Source organism: Onychostruthus taczanowskii, unplaced genomic scaffold (genome assembly GCF_017590055.1).
Source record: "Onychostruthus taczanowskii isolate IOZ18803 unplaced genomic scaffold, ASM1759005v1 scaffold1, whole genome shotgun sequence".
Taxonomy (NCBI): domain Eukaryota; kingdom Metazoa; phylum Chordata; class Aves; order Passeriformes; family Passeridae; genus Onychostruthus; species Onychostruthus taczanowskii.
In genome coordinates, this window is record NW_024496525.1 from 4641925 (window position 1) to 4666134 (window position 24210).

The window sequence follows — 24210 nt, forward strand, 5'->3', positions numbered from 1 at the left end:
TATTTTGAGGATTTTGATCAAAATCAATCATTTTTGATGGTAAATTTTTACATGCTAGCTTACCAAAACTTATTATTTCAAGGAATTTCAATATTAGACTGCATTTTCCTTAGCAAAGCATCTTCTCTTGAGAGGTCTATTTTGATAATGAGCAGAGCTCAGCCTCTCTGTAAGTCAAGCATATTGGCTAGATTACATTTCCTACAAAGTACCTAGAATATATAATTGCAGTGATGAAGCCTAATTGTATGGAAATCTAAATTGTGTTACAGGAAGACAAATTTCTCTAAGAAACCCACTGAGAGAAGAGGAGCCCATTGACATTTTCTGCACACATTTCCAAGCAATTGCATCAAAGAAATACTCAACAGTTTCCTGATTCAAATCAAACACTTCAGGCCAAACAAAGTATTCCAATCTGGATTACCTGACTATAAGGAAATATTCCCTTGCTGGAAAATCTGAAAATAATAGTTGGAAGTACTTCTCCTAAAAATTCTTATACTTAAGAAACTTCTGGGGTTTTTTGATTGAAACTATTGAGCCAATGAGAAACAATGTAGTAATATGATCAGTTTGTGAGCAGGGGCTTAATTTATAACCATGCTGTCATATATAACCTAATATGCCTTTGGTCCACCTGTCCTGGACAAAGGAGAAAACACAGGTGAAAAAAATTAACCAGCTCTCAAGTTGGTTCTTCATTTCTCAAGTTCCTGATCACCGACCATGCTCCTTCCCTAAAGCACCAACCATCCCCATGCTAGCATGGACATTAACAAATAGAAACCCTAGCTCAGACAAGCAGATTAGAGAAAAAATGCTGAATGTCTTTATTCTATTTGAGGAACTACAGCTGAAATTATGAGCACCAGAGGAGAGAGTCTAAAATAAGACGCCTTCCCATCAGCCGGTATTATGCATCACTTTAACTGTTAGATTGTCTCCCTCCAAAAATCTGATAAAATACCTTATGAGGTATTTAGTCTTGGTGACTAAATGATCAGCTAAAACAGTCAGACTATTCAGGTCCATAATGCACAGATGAAAAAGAAATAGAGAAAAAAAATTCTGATTTATGGCATTATGTTTTCAGGGAAAATGTGTATTGAGAGGGTTTGATACTGGCTCTTCATCTAAAATAGAAAATGTAGAAAAGCATTCCTCAATGCTTTACATGGTGTAGTGAATGTATCAGGGCTAGTTTAGGAACAATATGCAAAAGGCTATGAGAATAACATATTCCTGTTACACAGCATGTTACAGGCCCTGTAGTGCTCCCCATACCTCGTGATCTTCTAGGTCTTGCTCTAAATGTAGTGCTTTTTTCAGAGCAGAAGCCACAAACTTCTTCCTTTTCGGTAGGAAATTTTTCTCCTCTGTACATAGATCAAACTCCAAGCGAACATCTAAGTTTCTGGACCTCAAACAAAGTCCATGGTTAAACAGGGTGTGCACAATCACTTAAAATTAATATCTGGATGCTTGCTTACAAGTTGCTACATTATTATGAGGCCTAGAAAAGCTGGTGCTGTGGCCCCACAAAAGCACATCAGAGATGGTATAGATAAGGTAGAGAAAAGGCTGATGAACAGCAAAGTAGCAAAATCTTACAGAAAGAAATATTCTTTATTACTACACTGTTTTTCAGGAAGTGTCCAACATAAATACTGCAATCCATATATGGATACTATAAACAGTGGAATATTTAGGATTTCGTGCCTCAGGACTGCCAGATTTTATAAATATAAATACTCTGTATTTTTTACAAGTAAGGAAAGATGTCTTTTTCTTAATACATAGCTCTACATATGTTGCAACCAGAAAACATTATTCTCCCCATCTAAACTGAACTTCTGTCTAGCAGTATAACAGGAAATTTCACCTAGCACAGTTAACCGCCTTCTGGACATGGATAATGAACATAGGTGAAGAGGTAAATATAATCATTGACTAAATACTTTCTCCCTTAGTTACAGAAATAGGCTAGAAGGCAAAAAAGCATTTTTTTTTCCACGACCACAAAACCCTAGGACAGAATTTCTTACCAGTCATTTGACTTCACATGTAAGTTGATGGTCTCATCCTAGGAAAAAAACCCACAATATAAACACTGGAGATCATCTTACATTCTTTCTTTACTATCAGCTCTGAAGCCCTTCTCTTTTTCTAAAAGTCACATTGAGCCACAAAGCCATAATCATCAGAAAATCCATCAAAGTCTTAAAACTCCTCCAAGTCCACTTTATTTTCTTTATCTTGTTTTATACTAAAGATACAGAGAGCAATATACAGTAAAACCCAACACAGCTCTGCCAGTGTACTCCATCCTGCCTCATCATATGCATTTGCTCTGATCTGCTTTAGTCCCTGAGGTGGTCACAGAAATCCCTTTGTCATATGTTTGGCTGTGATTTTTTTGTTCTGCTAGGTTCATATGAAAATGTACAGGTCCATGGTGTTAGGAATTGTTAGGAAGATAAGGGCACTAACAGTTATATATCTAAACCCCTACTTCACACTGATCTAATTAACTCATGCCCATTGATCTTTGGTCTATAGCTTGACATTTATTCTTAGTTGGTATCAATCACCTTTGCTACTGCCACTTTCTCACTGAATGGAAGTGAATCCAGAGGAATAGCAAGGGATGCATGGCAGTCTTTTTTGTCTTCACCTGAAGTACTCTGAAAAAATAATAATGTAGAGAAATATTTAATGTATAAACCATACAAAAACACTGTCTCCAATGTACTTTTTTCAAATGGGGTCCCTGTCCAGCAGTTATCAAGTTGGCCTCTAATATTTGTATGGCTTAGGGGTTACAATGCTGTTTCAGAGCTGAAGTTCATGAAAGACAGCTCTTTATTGAAAATACAAACTCTTGTCATTTTCCTCAGTCAAGTGTAGAAAACCATGAGTTTACTGTGCTTACTCCAGCTAGTGATCACATACCGAACAGAAATGAGGTTTCTTCTCTGCTAGAGCCATGCACAGCTCGGACAATCTGTACTTGGTGTAATGGAAGTTCAGGGGCTTCAGAGGATGCCAGAAAGAGCCCAGCGACAGGATCTGGCTCTTCTCATATGATCCCTTCACTGAAAACAAGAAGTCTTTTTCTGAAAAAAAAATCCAAACATGAAAAATATACAGAGAAGTTAATGACTATGATCCTAGAGATGGAACATTAAATGGTCTTTCAGAAGTTTATATATAAATCCTTTAACAATGCTTAAAAGCTTCCAAATGCTACTTATCCAGCAAGGGAACAGTACAAGAAATAGGAGAAGAAAAGTAAAGAAGCAAATCAAAAACAAAGCACAAAACACTAAAAATCTTATACAGCTGCAGTAGATGTTTTAAAAACTCAGACATACAGGCAAATTGGACAAAACCTAAGTTGAAATAGAAATATGTATTTTCTTCTACTTTACAGCATTTATAAAATTCATTCCTTTAAATTCAAAGCCCAGTTTTTATAGCTAGTTAGCACAGACTATAACTGTTTGATCTGTGAACCTGCATGTACACTCCTAACTATCCAGCTCCTGTGCTTTAATTGTAAGAAAAAAGTAGGAAAATGACAAAACAAAACAAACAACACACAGACAAAAAATCCAAACAAAAAAATCAAAACAAGCTAAACAAACTAAAACAAAAATATTTCTTAAAAACCATCAAACCAAAAGCAAACAAGCAACAAAACCCCAAAGCAAACAAGCAACCAAGAAAACTCAGTTAACCATAAAGTAAGGGGGTTTTGCTTCTAGTTTGAAGTCTAACCTGAAGGTTCTTTTTTTGTCCATCTGTTGTCCACCAGGACTTCCAAGCAGGAAATTTCACGAGACTGTAGCAGGGATGAAAAATGAGAGGTTAAGATATATAAAACATGCCAAATCAAAGTCCCTTCATTGCTATCTGTCTTTGGTCACCTGAATCCCTGGGGTCTGGAAAACAATGCACCCTCTGTTTGTTAGGCTGATAGGAGAAAATGTGACAGGTTTCAACTGAAAGAAAAATTGTTGTGGTGGTTTTGGACAGGACTGGGAAGAGAATGGAAGTAACAGGGGGGCAAATGGGAGTGTGCTGAGACCTCCAGAGGGTAAACTGTTGGGTGTGCCAAATCACAGGGATGTCCTTGCTTCCCTGCTTTGGTGAAGCTGGACAGTCAAGTGTTACCTCCTCATTACTTAGAGAAAGCAATTTCCATATCATCCTGTGGAAGTGGGGAGAACAGGATGGCACTGAGGGAGTCACAAAAGTAGCTCCCCAAAGGAATGACAGAGCAGCAGTGAGTCAATGAAAGACCACTTCAGGCTTTGTCACTAGGTTTGATATCAGCCTGTGGTGGTGAACAGGTCTCTGGGTATCCCAAATGAGTGTGCACATTCTCTCCTAACACATCCTCCCACAGGGAGCATCGCAGCAGGATGTCTACCCCTGAGCCTCACCTCCCTCCCTTTCAGCCTTGCCTGCAGTGAGGTGTTGGGACACCTGCCAGATTCACCATGCCTATCACTATCATGAAAACAAAGACAGAAGAGCAATAGTTTAAAATTACCACTAATACGCCATTAGTCACAAGCTTTTCAGGAGGGACTGGACTGAAAGAGAAAAAAAATGTAATCAGAAGTAGTATCGCCTCAATACATCCTTATATGAACATCAATAACTTCCTTGAAGTTTGTCTTGTCCAGCATGGTCTCAAACATGTCACTGATTTTTAATTTAGGGACACATCTGAAAGGTGTTTTTCCTTTTTTTAAAGTCATAATGGTAAAGAATACTTGTAATAAGTGTGATGACGGCAATTCTTACTATTCTCCCTCATTCAGCAAACAATAGGTTAAATTAATAACTAGGATGATTCTTGGTAGATAAGGAATACTGAGTTTTAGCCAATATGCAACTAACTTCAACAGCAGCCATGCTGAGTATTTTAAACTTTATTATACTAAATGCTAGCATATGTTTGACTGCTTGCAAAGGGGCACTTCCTTGTGGGTGTTACTTACATGCTCTCCGATGTAAACTCAACTTCTAGCATCTCCTGCGTCTGTAAAAAATTAATTTATTATAAGCATCTGAATTAATTTTCTTTCTCATTAGCTACAGTTGTCTATTATTATTCTGGCTCCTGAAAGAGTTCTTCAATCAAATCAAATTTCCTTCCTGCTCCAGGGTATAGTGTAAGGAGTTAAAACATTTGAGTTAGAGTGATTTTGAAAGTGTTCTCCCTCCTTTGTTAACCACCAGTCCTCAGGCCAAACTGCCCTGTTGTGTTTGGTGGTGAGGCAGAGTAGAAGGGCAGGCAGTCCTGCAGCAGTAAGTGTTGGCTTAAAACTGTCCAAAGCCTTGGCTTTTTACTGGGTAATGTTATCTGAAGAGGGATACTGCTGAATAGAAGAGGGCATTCTCAATTCTTCTGATCAAAAGGACTCTTATAACACGGACAACACAGTGACCAGTGCCCAGAGAAGTTAAGGCAAAATGCCTGCCAAAATCACTGTGCAGCTGAATACCCATATGTGCTGTATAAGAAAAGTCAGTGAAATGGCAAATCTATAGAAGTATCTAAATTGAATACCCACATCCCATGTTGAAGTCATCATGTAAGTGTTCAGGCACTCTGAAACAATGAAATAGTTTGAGCAACTGGCCATCAGCTGGTTTTAGCACCTCAGTATGGATCTTTGGATTATTTTGACATGTATTCAAAAGAATAACAGGGCAAGGAATCAGTTTTTAAGGGACACTGCAACATTTGTGCCAGTTCACAAGTGCTTGTGCCAGGAAAAGAAATTCTAACAAAGAAACTTTGTGCAATGCTGATGAAGTTTTGTATTTCCAACAAAACCTATTTGAGCAATAGAGTCAAAAAAGAGGAAAAAAGGCAACTCTGGTGTCAGAAAAAATACCTTCTAAGTGATTTGATGAGCTAGCAAAAGCCTTCAGGGTCATGCCCCTGTCCACTTTGCTGATTGAGGTTTGGAAGGTTCTTCACAGGGTATATGAAGCACATACCAGCATACCAAGAGGAAACAAACTTTCCTACCTACAATTGCTTTACGAGAACTTATTTATGAGGTAATATAAAAACAATGTATTTTCTTCCTGTGACTAGGGCAGTTTTATCACTCACCTTTGGATTTAGTTGAAATGTCAAGTGAACTGTTTCTCCAAGCTGGATTTTAGCAACATCAAAGAGAACAGTGAAAAGGAGGTCATCTTTAGTGACTGTATTTTCATCATAGACTTTCATCTCAAGAATATTCTGTGAACAGAGGTTCGTAATTAGGATACCATGCTGAGACCTTACACATAAAATGATGTGCTCAGCATGTTAAGGAAAACAAAGAAAGCATGAGGAGAAGTGGGAAAGCATGCAGAACCTTTGCATCCACACAGAGATGAAGAAAGATATTCTGAACCTACCACAGAGTTGAGTTTGTTGTTTAGTTTTCCTGCAGAGTAATTTAAATGACAAAAGCTAGTAGAATCACTGAATATTGAAAACCATATTTAGCCTCCAATTTGGTTTGAGGTCACCACTTTTTCCTGAATTGTAGGAAACCAGCTAGTTGTCAGGACTTTGTTGTTATTGGTAGAATGAAAATCCTTGGATATAAGCAGCAATTAAAAGATATTAAAGATGTACCATATTATTACTTCGTGGTTGCATAATTTTATCCTGTAAATTGTTAAACAGATCACATGCAGATAATGACCATGGAATCTACAGAAGGCAATATGCTTCTGTTAAATTGCACAAATACCACTGTATAAATCTCCTCCTCTCCCTCCTCTCTCACCATCCTGTTTGGATGGAGAGGAGATGGTAACAGCCCCTCCTGTGCCTGATTAGTAGCTCGACATGTGCTGGCTCAGAGATGCCTCCCAGAGTGCTGAGCAAGTGAACCTTAACTCAGTGGGGCAATAATTCAGGCCTCCCTCAATATATTCAGCAGCTCATTTTCATGTAAATTACAGGGAGCGCTTATCTCACATTCTTACTTATGCATCAGATTTAACTGAAACTTGCTAAGAGGCTTGTTGCTTATTAAAAGTACACAGTTAGGCTTATGGTCTCACACACAAACACATGGATAAAAGAGAGTGAGCACATGAACATTGTTGTCTTAGAAGTTCATAGTGTATCTCAGAAAGACCCATACCTAAATGTGATAAGTGACTGACTAGACAAATACACTGAAAGGAAGCCACTCCAGAATCCAACCATTTAATTTTGACATCTATCATCCTGCAAGAAACTACCAAGGCAGAGACGGCAAATAACCTTGAGTTTGCAATTTACTGCCAGAAGACAGAAATGCTGCTGACCTTTAAGGCCACCTATGTAAAAGCATTACATTGTGGTCAGCCCTGTCCATGACACTTGCAAATAGAAACATCCTGTCAAGGGGCAGACACAAGCAGCCACAGCACCTTGGTTTGTAGGCCAGCCATAAATAGCCTGTAAAGGATTATGGAAGGTGATGGAGATGATATGCTGAAAAGCAATAGTGTGCAGTTAATAGAAGGCAGGCTTGCAACTGAAGAGCAGATGAGTTTTCCTAGCTGTGATACTGCAATAGGATATCCTTATCTGGCTTAAATGACTGACTTGTTTTCTGAGTGACCCATTGATTCGCAGTCCCAGCTGGCCATGAGAGGCATGCACAGGGTGCTGGCTGGTCAAGGGAGATCTCTGGCTGTGCCCCTGGCATGCTGTATGGGAAGCAGCCAGAGGTGTCTGGGCAGTTCACTGTTTCTAACACTCCTGACAGAGAATATGAGGGCAGCATCACTAGGAGCCAGGTAACGAGCAGAGACAGCCTTTGGCAGGGCTGTGTGCCACCAGCTCTGGGAAGGCTCACCCTCCTGGAGCTGTGGGAATTGTGCTTACAGCACAAGCAGGGGAAACCCTTTAGACAACTGTTTGTCAGACACTCATCAAAACAAATGCCTGTCAGTAAACACTGCTGTTCCTGGGAAAAACAAGCACAAACATGCCCTGTCACTTTTCTTCCACAGTGACAGTGTATTATATGATTTTCCTGAGCTTGGCTACCATAATTTGGGAAGATTAATACCTCAGCAAAACACATGACAGGAAAGAAGAAAATAACCAGATAAGCAAACTCTGGTTCTGCTCAGAGGGTAATGAGCACAGGAATTACAGCATGTACAGAGAAACCTGCAAGAGTCTTATCTTAACTGCTGAGCTTTGGTTGTCCCAGATCCCTAGGATATGTTTTTGCAGCCTACACTCAAGCCACAGCCACCACCACCATGCTGCTCTTGCCACATGCTGAAAACTACTCCAGCTAATGCCACATGTCTTGTCTCCTGCTGCAACTTTACTGAAAGTAAACATAAGGTCTTCCCAAGCACTACTCCTGAAGAACTAGTTCAAGCAGCTTCCATGGCCAAGATATTTTTTTTAGCTCTTCTATGTGGTATTGCAGTTTTGAAAAATCTTTCAGGAAGAGCAGGTGCTAGTGTGCAAGAGTTGCAGATCAGTGGGTGTCTGTTCCCATGCTGCAATGTTTGTCCTTTGCCTTTCACCTCTCTGTTAAACCTTCAGGGCTTCATGAAGTTGCACCTCACTAGCATTTTGAAAGAAGTTGGAATTTTTTTTAGGTTTGTAGGAAAAGCACTGTAGGCCACAAATGGGCAGATGTGAAAGCTGAAAGCTACCAAACAGGGCCAGTACCACCTAACTGTGGAAGAAAGCCTGAGAATATGTATCACGGGCCACTTCTGCAGTCAAAGGCAAGAGGGATTGTTCGCTGGAGACCCTGTGGTGTAGGAACACATTGAGCTATTCCAAATGCTCTTTTGGAGGAGTTTAGGAATTCTTGAGAGAGCCAGGGGACTGGCCTGCTGATTTCCCTCTTTGAGAGTCCTAATTGGGCACCAGCACTAGGAAATGAACAATGCAAGCTGTAAAGCAGAGATTGATTGCCCCTGGTGTGAAGTAAGCTTGGTTTACTTAGCCTACCAATGATCTTTGTGGACTCCTAGACCCTGATGTTGATGCTGTCTTTTGGAGGAAAAGGATAGTGGGACTTGCAAATCTTCTTAAGCTTTAACATTTATCATCATGATAAAAGTTCATCAAGTTCTCTTTTGCAAACTTCAACTGTTGCTTTGTGACCTTTTTTTTTATTTCTGGTCATTACAAAGGAATAATAAAAAAGTACAGCCCTGTGATGGCTTCACTACCTAGCTCATACATATCTTTTACACTATTGAATTTACTCTGAAATTTTCACATTTATTACTGAAAAGCCATGATCAAAAAAGGAAAGGAAAAAGTGAAAAGTGACAGAACACTATAGGAATGGTTATGAAATATCTTGGTCAATTTTTACATATCAGAAAATTAAATTTAATTTTGCTGCTACATTTTATTCCAAATCCCCTTACCAGTATCCTTGTAGTCCTTCACACATATTTATTTATAGTTTTGTTTTGCCCTACCTATTGATCACACCATGATACCTCTGGCCCCAAAGAAGAACAAATGCACTCTGCATATTACCTTTACTTGGCTCTGGATCCTGAAGCAAAATGTTTCATTCCACACTGGATCTTTGCAGTTCCTAATGGTTTTGGTCCGAACAGTCTCCGGGGAAGCAGTGGGCAAGGACAGGCTTATGTAGCAATCGGTTTGGCTAACTGGATTTGAAAAGATATGTTGTAACTAACAAATTACTACAAATATCTTAAAGCATAGCCTTATAGCACTGCATGAATACAGAAAATTGCAAAAAGGAGGTGTTTCAATAATTATTCTGACAGGTCTTTATTCAAAACCATTCACTACTATTTGTTACCTCCTGCAAGTGGGAGCTCAGGTCATGAATGGAGATTCAAATAAACTGCTGCAATAAAGACAATTGGCAAGAAAAGAGTACACAGAGTTAGTTCGACTTAACAAACCCATTATCAGTACCTGCCCTGTTGGTTGCAAATCAAGAGATTTCTGTGATGGAGAAGAAAAATTTTAAGAGAACCTTTTTCATGAGTAAAATACTTTTTAAACCACCTTCCCCATCTGGCGTGCGGTCCCCACATATCTGTAATCCAGTCCATGTAATGAGCTGCCTGTCTCACCCAACTTGTGATCACATACCTTCACCATGAAAAACAATATGCAAAAATAGCAGTGCACTTTTATTTTATTGGGATTTAAACTCTGAGCCCTGATAGAGAAGAAAATCCTAATTTCTGAGAAAGGTGGTAATGACATAGAAGGTTGCACAGTGAGCTACAAGTATGGCATTAAATCTTAATACACAGCAGTTGCTTTGGGTTTGTTTTGTCTCCAGACCTGTCTGGGTGGGCACAGCTATCACAGAATCGTAGAAGGGTCTGGGTTGGAAGGGATCTTAAAGACCACCTAGTTCCAACCCCCTGTTGTGGGCAGGGGAACCTCCCGCTAGACCAGGCTGCTCTGTGTGCTGGGCTCTGCCACATGGTGTGGGTGAATTGTGTCCTGTGGGTTGCCAGGTGAGAGGCAAGTTGGGTACTCGGATATCTGTGCAACTAATGTTCCCTTTGTGTGTCAGTCTGATATATGTGGAGAATTTGGTGGTGGTTAGGAATCTCTCTGGAGATAAGAGGATAAGGAGATCATTGATTTTTTTCACAGGGAGCAATGCAGGGCATTTGCTCCTAAGACTGTAAATGAGTAATGCCTCGTGAACCTGTGGTAATGAGCTGAGACCCTGACCCTGACAATGTAGTGAAGAATGCTGGGGCTCTGTCTCTCTACACTGTCATCTACCCTTTCCAGCCCTCCCATTTTGAGCAAATCTGATGTCCTTTCTAGGGAATGGATATTTCTTTTGTCTGCTGAGTGACTACAGCTGTCTCCAATGTCTCCAGCTCTAAAAACTTGAGTGTTCACAGTACAGGTCAGATTTGGGTATAATAGTAAGCAGTTTGGTACTGTACATACATACATACATACATACATGCTGTAAGACAGCATGACCAATTGGATAACCAGGTGGAAAAGGTCTCATTACAGGTTGGTTCTATTCCCAGCTCTGTCACAGACCGCTAAGTCACTCAGGGCAATTGGTTTCATTTAAATATCTCTTGCTTCTCCATCTGCATTTCCCCACCAATAACACAGCGATAACTATCCTTTCCACTTTTGTAATCTGCTTGGGTGTGACCCAGGAAGAGAGTCTGATCAATAATTATATTATTCTTTCTCTACCAGTCTCTTGGTTCTCCTTCCACATTTTCTTTAAACTTGTGGGGTAAGCCATGCTGCAATGACTAGGTGTTGCTTAAAGCAACTTATGCAATCAGGGTATGTATGATTTATCTTTCAAGTCTTCTGATACTGTCTGAACATGAAACATCTTCCAGTTTTTCAGCATGCACTTGATTGTTTCACCCTTACTGCCCTTAGTAGGTAAGAAATTACTTTAACTTTGCAATAATGTTAAAAAATATCCTGACATTACACGCAATAATAAGAGACATCTGCATTTGTAATTTTAAAATGCAGAACATATGCAATACCTCTGTTGATAACAATTTAATTGGTAATGAAACTATTTGTTTAGCTGTCTCCCACATGCTATTTTCAAAAACTCTTTCCTTGATTTTTAACATTTGAAAAAGAACTTTGCATAGTTAGTGGTACCAGAGGAGCAGGCTGTATCTTCAGCAACTGCAAGTTATGCACTAATGATGTATGTTTGTTTTAGAGAATTTGTTCATTTATGATCTGGGATATCTCTTTGATGTACACATGAGCTCTGACTCGTGGTTTAGAAGAAAGGCATTCATTATTTTCAAAGTGCTAAACTTGTGACTTACACTCTTATCTAGATAGAGCTGTGGTAGCTTCAGTTCTTCATCCTCTCTGAACACAATAGACCTATACCAGCCTGAGAGGTTAGCCCAGTCTTTAGCAAGGCTGCTCACCCTTAATAAGAGCAAAACCAGAGTCCCACAATCTGATGATCCACATTTAACACCAACTAGGTTAGCAACCAATGAGATCTCAGTCTCAACACAGCCTAAGAAAAGAATATAGATAGAGACAAAGATATTTGACTCTGAAAACAAGCAATTAAAGGCAGGACACTGCACGAAGAATAACAAATTATACCCCAGAACTAAAAGGTTGCAGGATGCATCTGGCAACTTACATAAACAACACAAATTTAATTACATTTTGGACCAGATCCCAAATACACAATGTTAAATGTCAGTGCAGATGATGAGATTTAGCACTGAGATGTTTTTACACACACTTTTAGCTCTGGAGAGGAACATGTGGATGCTCACTCAGTGTCTTCCATGTTGTATCCTCTTCCACTCTTTTCCTCCCTCCACCATAAAATGCTTTAACTCTTACCAGCTATGAAACATACCCAAATTGAAGAGGATTGACTTAGGCAGCCTGGCATATGAGAAAGAACTGTAAGATTCGAGTTTGCTAATTAAACAACAACAAAAATAATCAGTTCTGTAATGTCCAAATGATTGATACAAAGAGGATAATGATCTGTGTCTCTGTGTGAATGGAGGCAAAAATTAGAAGACTGCTCCAGCTCTTAGAGGATTAGCTCTAGCAAGAGAGATTTTATAAATTTTTTAGGTAACTCACTTCAGACTGTTCTAGTATTCAGAAATGTATGAAACAGTGACAGACAAGCTAAATTTCATCCTGCTTCAAGAGATGAGGACCAGCTGAGGTGAACCTGTAAGGTGTAATATGGAAGTGCTGCCATATAATTTCCATGTTTATGCTGGAAGGCAGAAAACAGGATAATCATGTCATGCCAATTATAGTCCACGGAAAACAACTAAGCCATTTCCCTGCCAGGGTTGGCTATCAGGGAAAGAAGTGATAGGACAACTTTAGATGGTACACCAGCCCAAGGGATCAATTACCAGATAGCTGGGTGCTGTCTCCAAAACCACTCCAAATCTCCTTCTTTGACACATATGAAATAAGACTGTAAGTTCCTTGGAAGAGTTAGGTACAGTGTCTGTGGAACAAGGCCTAAATCCATACATAAAGTCTCCAGGCACCATCACAATACAATCATCAAAATGAAACAACACAAAAAGCAACACCATGTAATGCAGAGAAGCCTATGCACAGCTTAACTACAAATCATGCATTTCCGTAGGCATACCCTTTTGAGACTTTTTAAAAGCATTGCCACTCTTTCACTGTTCCCACCCTCACATAATCAGCCAGTAAGACCCAAAATGTTGTATATTTTTGGAAAAGAGGTATTATCAAACAGTCCGATTTTCTTTGACCATCTTGGGGTGATAATGTGGTGCAATCTCAGCTCTATCGCTAGCTAAGATCTTTAAGAAGGTTATTTCATTTCCTTTTAAAAATAAACCAGCCAAAACTAAGTCTTGGTCAGACATCAATACTGTTGATGCAGATACAGAGGGTAGTTAGAGCATCTAAAGAAACCATTAGCAGAAGTAAACATCATAGAAACAGATTAGGAAACAGGCTGCAAGCAGTACACACAAATGCTTTGGAATTCAAAGAAAACAGGAGTGGGAACAAAATCAATACCAGAAAGAGCTGAACCACCAAATCAACACTCACAAATTTTCTTTCTTCAGAAACTGTTCACCCAATAAGGGAACAGAAACAAAATTGTTTTAAAAGCTTAGATAAAACTTGTTGTTTCCTTAAGCATAATTATTTTGACTCAGAAATGCCTCTGACAAGGCATTCTTGGTCAAGATTGGTCCTAAACAAGTAAGAAAAGATGAGCACCTTTGTCAGGAAAATATTCAGAACTATTGTTGATTTAACTGCAGAATACGATGCAAACAATAGCACCAAAATTTGGGAGTAAATATTTTTTTTAACCCTCACTGGCTACTTACTGCAGCACTACTTTATTGTCTCCTGCTGAGGTGCCCAAAAGAGGAGCCATTGTCCCAGGGCGATATTCTCATGTATCTTCTCAGCAGTGCAAACTATACAGCCACTCAAATCTAGCCTCTCTACTTTACATTGGCCTGCCACATAATAAGCAAATTACATCTGGGTTCTTGGTCCTTATCTACAAGGTAATCAGTATCCTCCATTCAGCAAAAATGTTGCCCAAAGCTCCAGAGAGCATCACTGATGAAGGACCTCAACCTGAGAATCTTGCCTATGGGCAGGGATTTCCCTGGCAGTACTCCAGGTGTTCAAAGCCTCCACAGTGACCAAGACATACCATAGGCCTTATTGCATTGTGCTTTTATTGTACCAATCACCCCAGTGGCATTCATCTATGTCCATTGGTAAGACAGACAGATGCATAAAACAAAACATGTCTCTGCTCAAAGGGCAGAGAAAGAACGAATCCCTAATGACAGATATCAGTCACACTGCATAATGCATAACTGGATGAACTGCAGATGCTGCTGTTTTTGTTGAAACCCGAACAACCAAGACAGGTACTGAGGTGGAAAAAATGTATTGGGATTCAATGAACAAAAATGTATTTAAATATATTTTTCATAACAAAATACCAAACATGAGAAGCTGTACCTTTGCCCCGTGTCCCTGGAGATGAAGGGAGTCTCTTCATTAATATTGTTGCTGTTACTGCTTCCTTTCTTATCTCATTGCTGTTTCCAGTAAATTGTTCTTATCTCAACCCATAATTTTTACCATTTTTTAACTCCAAGTCTCCTCTCCAGCCCACCCAGCAGGAGAAGTAAGTGGCACTTGGGAGAGTCTTAGTGAGACCACTAAATTGGGAAGTACCATTTCTAAACCACAACAGCACATCAAAAAAATACCTCAAAAAATCCTGAAGCAGTTATTATAATGAGTAAACATTTGTTATCAATCTTCTCTATTGATTAATTACCAATAGTTATAATAACTGAATAATTGAATTATCAATATCTGTTATTTATGAATTATTTGAATGTCCAAATAGCAAATAATAGTACTGTCAACACAGGTTTATTGATATTCAATTTGTGGTTAATGTTTAGTGTCAAGCTAAGTATACTTTGATCATAAACACAACACACAATTGTGCAACAGTAAGCAGGATATAGAGTAAAATATGGTCCTTATCAAGGATGATCAAAAATTCTAAGGTACAATAATTTCAAAGTGTGGGAGACTATAAGCATGGGAAAAGGCAATGCTTAGCTCATTTTCTTAAATGGTGAGAAGGCGTTACTCAGCTCAGCCCAAGGAAATGTGTAAACAGAAATCCTATTCAGAAATCAAAGAACACACTTCTTCATAATTATCTGTTTTCTGAGTGCAAACTAGAAAGGTACTTCCTGAGGAGAGTCTGCCACTGCCTTTTAACTCTGAAAGCCAAATGGCAGAGGAAGAATGAAGGATCTTGAATCACCACATGGACCTATGTCCTCTCAAAGCATCGTGTGGTTCTACATTGCTGCGATCACCACCTACTCATTCCAGCCTCTCGTCTCCACCCAAGCTTCTCCCCTGTTCATTTCCATTGCCTCCACCCTTTTCAAACCTGTTTTAAAGCAGGTTTTGATATTTTAAAATATTTTAAAATATTTTGAAAGCTGTTTCTAGAAGCTGTTTCTAGACTTGCTAACTAGAAGCCCCCAGTAAACAAGATGATAATGAAGCCTACTAGGACAACATAGTACCATCACAGTCCTTACAGTTCATACCAGTTCAAGGAAGGACAGGAGATGCAATGCCACCTGCACTGGTATGGTATTAGAGCACAGTAGCTGATCTCGCCTTTCCTTTTGAGACAGAGACGAGCATACCATTTACCTAAGGTTCTTTACTTTCACAAATCTCTCAATCAGTAAATCAGTTCAACTTCCTAATGCCTTTATGAGGCTCCTGGTGTCCTTGCTGAAGCCCTGGCTTTAGAAATGAGGAACTATGGTTTTGAGAGCTCTTCTGCTTTAAGACAATACCAAGAATCGAAGGGAAGCCATGAAGCACACAGTACCTTTGACCACCAGAACAGCTTTCTGTTCTTGCACACAGAAACACACAGAAGCCAGCACGGCTGTAAGAAGATGCGTGTACACCTACGTACAACCCATTGATACCTAGCAGAAGACATGCAATTATTTCCACAGCTGTAAAGAGATGTGCAGAGCAAGTAAGGATCTCCTTGATTATAAATAGCATTGTCCTTTTTAGTGGCAGCTTATGCTGCTATCAAGGCACAGAGAAAGCTTTTTGTCTCCACACTATTTACCATTAATACAATACAGTAAAATTGTATATAGTACAATATACACTACACTCCATCATGGCCATCAAAGAGTTTAAAAAAAAAGGAAAACAAAGGAATTAATCCTTCCAGATTAGAAAATACAAAACAGGTAACCTGAGGAAAACTAGGTTTATATAAGTGTTTGGTAACAATGAACTGAGGAAGAGCATGAGCAGGCTCAGTTCACATGAGTCGATGAAACCAAAAAAGACTGAATAGAAAGGAACAGAAAGAAATGCAGCTATGAAACTGATTAATGTAATAATCACTGAGATTATCCATTCAGTTGTTACTCCTATTATTAACTGTGGTTATGACTTTATTACAAACATCAGTCCAGATCAGGCCTCCATTTCAACAGGTACCCCAGTAGTTATGCAATTAGTTCTTGAACTTGATCTAATCAGCTTACGATTACAGTAAAAAAGCCCTGCTCTGGGATATGACATCACAGGGAGGATCATCTTGTGATTACTGGCTGTTTTTATACCTGTTTCAGTTTCTTAACCAGTTAGGAAATCCCTGTTTACAGGATTTGTTGCAACCTGGCAGTTATCCACATAACGACTTCTCTGTCCTCGTGCAGATTCTTCTTGCCAAGCATTTTTCTTGGGCTCTTTTAGGCTTTCCTCTCTATTGATGCAAAAGCTGCCTCTCTGAAGAGGCAGTGACGTCAGGAACCTAAATGAGGTGCCCTGAAAAGACACTAACACTCTTTTTAAAAGGACCACATTCCAGGGTTACTCTTAATCATTGCAAACATCAATGACCATGGGAAATCATTTTACCCTAAAGTGAGTGTGCCATTAGCACTGGCAGCCCAGGCAGCTGCCTGTTGACACTGACCACATTGCATGAGTGCCCTCTTTGCACAAAGACAGCTGCTACCTCTCACACCAGTGCTACAGTCAGAGGTAAAGTAAAAGGAAATATACACAGCACGTTGTGAGCACATCTTCAATCAGTCTTTTCCATGCACACTAGTTTCCTCTGGAGAACATGGCATTGAAAGGGGTTTTGTTATTTTGATGGTCTTACACAGGGTTTAGGTGATATAAGGAAAAACATTGGTACTACTTCCTTCCTTCCTTCCAACTTCTAAAATCAATAGGTAGTGTAGCATTATGAGCTTGCTATGAAATTACATAGCAACAGGCTCAGATTTAATAAGGCCCAGATTTAGTACTATAGCTAAAGAGGAGCCCAAAGTTTTATCTATTGAGAATGCTGATTTAAATTATCTTTTCATACTAAAGAAAACAAACAAAAAAAAGTAGCTGTAGACTATTCCAGGAAAAACTTTTTGCAGCCTTAGACTTTTCGAAATACTAATTAGGATGTGTCACCAATTCTAAAGCCTTTTTTTGTCTTCTGAATGGAATAATTCTGTTAAACACATGTATGTGGAAAATGTTAAGTTTATCTTTCATTTGTAGCCCATGAAGCAAACAGGTTTCTCTTCCATAGATGTCAATTTGCAGTGTAGAAGATATTTGCACTGTAGAAGATATTTTATCTCCTGGAAGATCAGTGAACCCAGCTGCTGAGAGAAGGGCCATGCAAAACCAGATTTGCCAGCTGTGCCAGCCCCTGGCCTGCTGTGACTGCAGTGGCAGCCTCTGGGATCAGTGAGTGCTGGGTGTGCTCCAGTGGGACTGTACACAACAAGGCAGGTCTGGGCAGCCACGCTGAAAACAAGACCTGCTCTGGGGAATCTACACAAGACCCATCCAGCTCTTGTTATGAGCAGCAGATGGGGTGAAATGCAGTGGTACTTGGCTGGTAAGTCTCTCCAGAAAGTAACTGTGCCATGGTTAAATGGTGGAAATGCAGAGCCAGGAATAAAGATGGCTTCTGTGAAATAACTGTGGGACATGAACAGAAAAACTGTGCTTTCTTCCAGTAATCTTCTCTGGAGGACAAGGTTTTGGAAAACAGGAACATGGAGTGCCCAGGCACTTCAGCTTGTTACTTTTGCTCCTGATGCTGTCAGTGACTCCCCGTTTTGCTGGTGCCACAGGTAAGCCCTGTTGGACAGTTGCAAAGAAATTGCATCCTCCAGGCAGATTTTGCAGAAATACTAGATGTGAAGATTTATGACAGCCACAAAGCTGCCTCAGTTTTAAAGCCAGAGATAGAGGCAGTCATATAATAATTAGCATTCTGGAATTCTGGAGATAAATACAAGGGGGCAGTTGTCTTGGTGTAAGAACTGACATATCTAATATGCAAAAAAGACCTTTTCACACCAGTCTGGAAAGGACCAGGTTTTCTCATGCAGGTGTTTCTGCTGCCCATGCAAGGCAAAGAGAAAAAAAGAAATGTCTGTAACTATTTAGTTAACAATATAACCATATAGACCTCCCCAAAGAATAACATCTGAAACTGGGAATGGTGTTTTCCTGTGAAACTGAAAATTAGTATCTGGGTTCCTGTCCAGAGCAAAGCGAGATGACAAGCAGCAAAATAAGATCCCTTAAAGGCCTCCAGAAGCGAATAATTTGGGGTATGACAATTGAATGCAAACCCTACTCTTGACTCAGAAACCAGATCTCTCAGCCACAGACCTCAAGAACCACAGACTTCTTGGGAGACTGGGGCAGGGAAAAGCATGGTTCAGTGTTTGTCCTACCCCAAAGCGTTTATTATAAGCCAGTTCTGGGTACATGTTCTCAACTCAAATAAGACTTTGGACTGGTCTGGTGTCACTATTCTTTTAAATTTTCACTAGGAAAATTTAGCCAGACTCAAACATGCCTAGAAGTTGCAATGGCTATGTCTTCATGATACATACTACTTAGATTATAGTTACCTGATAACCTTCACAATTGGCAAGCAATTCTTTCTGGTTCATAAGTAAGCCTTATTCCTAACAGACTTTCACGCATATTAGTAGCCTAATCTTTCTTGTTATGCTTACACCATGTACAAACACAACCTTTTGTCTGATACACAGGGAAAAGGTCAATAGCACGATTATAGGTGTTTGCCACAGCTAACCCATAATAAAAAAATAAGTCCTGTGTTATATGTCCGTGTGCAAGACCTGGACACTGTGGGTAGCAGTCCCTCTGCACAAAGAGGGCCCATTGCGTGTGCAGTGCCACAGCTGAAGGAAAGCAAAGTGTACTCATGCTTGACAGGCAGTCTTCCAAAACCAGATCCTGAGTCCAACAGAACACCAATGGCTCTTTGCAGCTGGAATTATTTCTTTCAACTCTCTGTCCTCATCTCTCTCTCTCTTAACGACTTTAAGTTGTAAAGAAATAGTAATTTAAACAAATAAATGTGATCCACATGAAGAATTGCACTACACTCTCGTGCTGGTTTTCTTATTCAATGTAATGCTTTTTAACAGTCTAATTTCTTGTGCTGTATCACACCATGTGTTATGGCTCTACTAACAAAATTATTTGCTCCGAGAGAGCGTACATGCACAGGGGAGGTAAAAACTCACTGACTCTCTGCTGTGACACTGGTAACTTGGTCCTGATTCTCAGAGGGTAAACAAAATGTGATGCTCTCTTGCACACAATAAAGAAAGGCAACTGGAATGGGGAGTGGATGAAGCAGCTCCTCTAAGACCCTGTCACCTTGCACTGCTTCTTCAGCCTCTTTCTAGAAAACACGTTCTTCCACATCTGGCTTTGCAAGCAAATCTCCAGTGTGATAGCTTCAAACCTAAAGTCAGGTAATCAATCATCTGCTCAAAATGAAGATACAGGATAAAGACTAATAAAAGATAAGCAGCTAAGATAAATAGCTATGGATTTATGGAAGTTCTGTTGTCCATAAAAATGTAAAGATCATAATTTCCAGCCACTAAAAAATGCTGAGAAAGAGAGAAACATGTCTGATTTTAAGAGGCACACATTTGGTTGTCAGCTCTGCAGGTGGTTGCCTTGATGCTATTGCCTGTCAAGGCAGCTTAGAAATTCCCTTAGGGTGGTAGCATGCCAGAAAACTGTTCAGCTGAGATAAAAATGACAGACAAGGAATTGAAACATCCTTTCACTTTTTTCTAAAGATTTGCTGTTTTCAAGAAAAGGCAATATCCCTGTGCTAGACACAATGGCAGAAAACCAAGAATTTAATAGGAATCTCAATTGGAGGCAAATATATTTGCTGTGTTCACTTGGTCTTATTTGATATACAAAGGTTAATATTCACTTCCTTTCCATTTTGTTCCTGACTTGTTCTTTCTGAGTCAGATATTTGAGATATTGAGCTTTCTTTCTCCTACCTAACAGCTGAGATTTTTCTCTCTTCACTTCCATTTTCACTCATTCCAAGCCCTCAGAAACATTTCAAAGGTACTTGTTTATCCTGAAAGTCCACTTCAAACACATTTCAGTAAAATTTTGACAGAAAAAGAAGTTGTTTAAAAATAAGATATATAATGCTCCTTCTACCTTTTATTTTCTTTAAAGCAAAAGGAAATTCAAAAACTGCAACTGAGAATTAACACCTGAATTTGTTCATCAATCTGCCTCTGAACCTTGTTAGCAGTTAAGGTACTTTACAGTACACCACAATAGACATTTGCTATTTCCACTAATAATAGCAACATGCTATAAACCAAAATGTATTGTTTATATAAAAATGCATTCAAAGCACAGTGCAAATTCAAATATTCATCAGTATTTGAAAGCATGGTGTCACTTCATACCCAGATACCACTTACAATGTCAGTAGCAAGCACATGTTCTCTGCTTTCAGAACAGACTACTAAAAAATGCAAAGAAAGACTGCGATACTCACACAGATCTGCCTTTCTCAGATTTTTCATTCTTATGATTTTCACAACGAATGAACAGCAGGGGCATTCATCACTCTGCAGAAAAATGAAAAAGTTTATTACCTACATTAACGTTAAATTGTTCATGCTTCATAAATCACACTCTCCCACAAATTCCTGTAGAAATTTTCAAAGCCATGCAGCAAAATTGGAAGACGAACTGCTTGCACTATTTTGGAAGTGAAAATCACATCTATATAGAGTTTAAAAAATGGAAAAAGTTTGAGGGAATATTCCACTGTGTATATATATATCATTGACAGAAGAAATAATTTTTTGTGGCACTGTTTGGTGAGTGAGGCACCGTCAGCAGAATGCAGCACAACATGAAAAAAGTAGATGCAAAAAAACAGCTTTGGAAGAGATGTTAACAAAACTTCCTCACTCAAACCAGATGCTGGATATTTGCAGAAGGATCATTAGCTGAAATGTCAAGTGCAGAAGGAAAGGCAAATAACAGACCTGACTCAAAACAATTATAAATTCTTGCAGATTTTAGTATCTGAAACTTTAGCTATTGCTTCACTGAAAGCATTAGCTAGTTCCTCTCCCATTCTCTGCTAGCAAAATGACTCCACCAAATTCCTTAAGGGTGTTATGTCACTTCTCTCCTTTTTTCCAGATAGGAATTTGATCCAGGTGAGAAATTACAAATTCTCCCACCACTCTCAAATTATGATAAGCTGACCTTGGTGTGTTTTTATGTCTGACTCCAAAAGAGAAGGGCATGTTTTAATGTAATCTGTCTGGGTTTACATTCTGGGTGAAAAAAGACTCCCCTCACCCCCCTATCTCTAAGAAGTCTCTACTTTTACTCTTGATGCTGTCTCAGTGGTTAAGGGAAAGGGGAAGAGCAGAGAGGACAGACTCTTTCTTCACTTTCTATTCATATTTTCCACACAAAGACAATTGCCAGGTTCTGTTTTAAAATATTAATTTGTAAATACTTAGTGTTTCTTTGACCTGATTGGTTAGATATTCACGTGTTATTTCTTAAGCCATGGGGATGCCCCATTTGAGATGGGCAAGCATCAATACACATTTATTTCAACACATATCCATGTATATGGAGAGAAGCTTTATAATCTTCATTACACAACCGGGAAGCAAGGCACAGAATAATCAAATAACTTGTTCACAGCAAACTGAAGGTTAATTTCAGAACTGAAAAGGAGACAGAGTATGTTCATTCTGTGGAACTCAACAGTCAGTTTTAGGGCTTTCCCTCCATGACTTACCTTCTGTCAAACAAATAAACAAACAAAGACACACCCCTCCCCAACTTCTGAGACAGATCAAGAATTTTTTTGTGCATCAGTCGTGGACAAATATGAAACTAAGACCATCACTATTAATCACTTGTTTTAGGCAGTGACCTTCCTGTGTGCATCACTACCAGGTGGCTGCTAGCACAGCTACCTGGACACCATATATGTTTGTAGTCACAGCTGGCAGATGCTGCATTGTGAAAGAGCACAGCTTTCACAATGCTTGGGTCAAACCATGGATTCATCCCAAATTCACAGAACGCTCCTGTGAGGCACTTCAGAAGGTTCCCAGCCTCCATGTCAATCATCCACTGTGGCTGAACTTCATTACCAAGACTGCTTCCACAAGGCAACTAATATCAGCAAAGGAATAAGTCATCCTTACATAAATATGTGCATGAAACTAGAAATAAAAGCTCACAAGTCCTCTTGTGAATTCCAGCCACAAACACACCCCAGGCCATCTTTAGTTCCTACAGCTTTCACACCCTTACCTCACAAGCACTCCAGTATGAGCCCATCCTGCTCCCAGCTGCATACAAGTCAGAGATGGATTGTCACTTCACTGTCAGAGGCAATAGCTGTGATTCACAAACTACCTCTGCAAAATTTAAGGAGGCACCTGCTGAGGAGCAAGTGGTATATCCAAGCCCCTCCTTCCTCATTGCATGGAAGGGAAAGTATGAGAAGAAAAGGGGAGGGAGTTTGCTGGGTTTATTTGATAGCTAAATACCAGGGGTGTGTGTTTGGGGAAGGTTGTACACACCAAGGTGCCAAGAGTTATCAGCAATTCAAGATAAGGGGGTGATAACACACAGCACTTATGCATGGATATCTATGTTCTAGAAGCCTCAGCAATTAACAAACCAGAGAAGATAATAGCAGCTACATGTAGGCACACAGCGCCCCAATCAGCAAACAAAATTATCATAAATGAAATGACTTTAGAAGGCCTTTTCTTCAACAAAATTATATTTATTTTTCTTTTCTTGGAGATAGAGGGCCTGAAATTGCTTACTGGTAGATGTTTCCCCAATTTAATTTGCATATTTGTTAGTGGGATATAAATTTTCCTGCTTTCAGAAGACTTCCACAAACGTTCAAGGCACACATTGACTCATCTTAAAGGTTAACATCTTGATATCTTAAACACAATGCAGTGTCATCCAATTGTGATGTGAAAATGACACCAAAGTCTTCAAATTTCTGGCAGAAAATTGTGCAGCAGCAGATTAATAGCCATTGTATGGGTCCAGCTGCTAATATGCCCAAACATCTTATATGAAATCACCTCTTCAGAACTGCAGGAGATTATACTATACGCTCAGAGCAGCCACAACCTGTCTTCCCTTTTCACTCTCACAAGCCAGGAAAATTCACAATAGAGTCATTTCTGACCTTACAACTTTTCTCTGAATGAAAAGTACTTAAGTAAGCAACCATTTCAGGATTAGGAATCTACCCTCAATAACCTTTCAATTAAAGAGATGCAAAAGATTCAAAAGAAGTGTGGCCAACAGGTTGAAGGAGGGGATTCTGCCCCTCTGCTCTGCTCTTGTGAGACCTCATCTACAGTGCTGTGCCCAGCTCTGGAGCCCCAGCACTGGAAAGGAGCACTGTTGAAGCAAGTCCAGAGGAAGAACATGAAGATGATGAGAGGGCAGGAGCACCTGTTAATACCCAGTTTATGGAAAAATATGTTTTCCCCTCAGGTAAACCCTTCCCCTCAACACCCCCCCCCACCCCCCAAAAAATTCATAAAAACACACACACACAAAACAACACAAAAACAAAAAAAAAAGCACACCAAAAAAAAAAAAAAGCCACAACAAAAAAAAAAAACAAACTCCAAACCCTCAACAAAACACAACCAAGCAACACTGAGAAGCTGTGGTGG

The 24210-nt window shown here is 39.5% G+C and overlaps 1 protein-coding gene across 1 annotated transcript in view; it reads right to left on the bottom strand.

The window, feature by feature from the left end:
• Window positions 1-22834, bottom strand: part of LOC121333326 (cytosolic phospholipase A2 epsilon-like) — a 32614-nt gene extending 9780 nt beyond the window's left edge. Inside the window, exons 1-11 of the mRNA XM_041399572.1 lie at window positions 22808-22834; window positions 21009-21081; window positions 9548-9684; window positions 6143-6274; window positions 5016-5056; window positions 4562-4604; window positions 3784-3847; window positions 2956-3119; window positions 2595-2687; window positions 2049-2086; window positions 1288-1423 (exon numbers count right to left, since the gene is read on the bottom strand). Of these exons, the coding sequence (XP_041255506.1) occupies window positions 1288-1423; window positions 2049-2086; window positions 2595-2687; window positions 2956-3119; window positions 3784-3847; window positions 4562-4604; window positions 5016-5056; window positions 6143-6274; window positions 9548-9684; window positions 21009-21081; window positions 22808-22834 (948 nt within the window). The remainder of the gene's footprint in view (window positions 1-1287; window positions 1424-2048; window positions 2087-2594; window positions 2688-2955; window positions 3120-3783; window positions 3848-4561; window positions 4605-5015; window positions 5057-6142; window positions 6275-9547; window positions 9685-21008; window positions 21082-22807) is intronic.
• Window positions 22835-24210: the final 1376 nt, after the last annotated feature.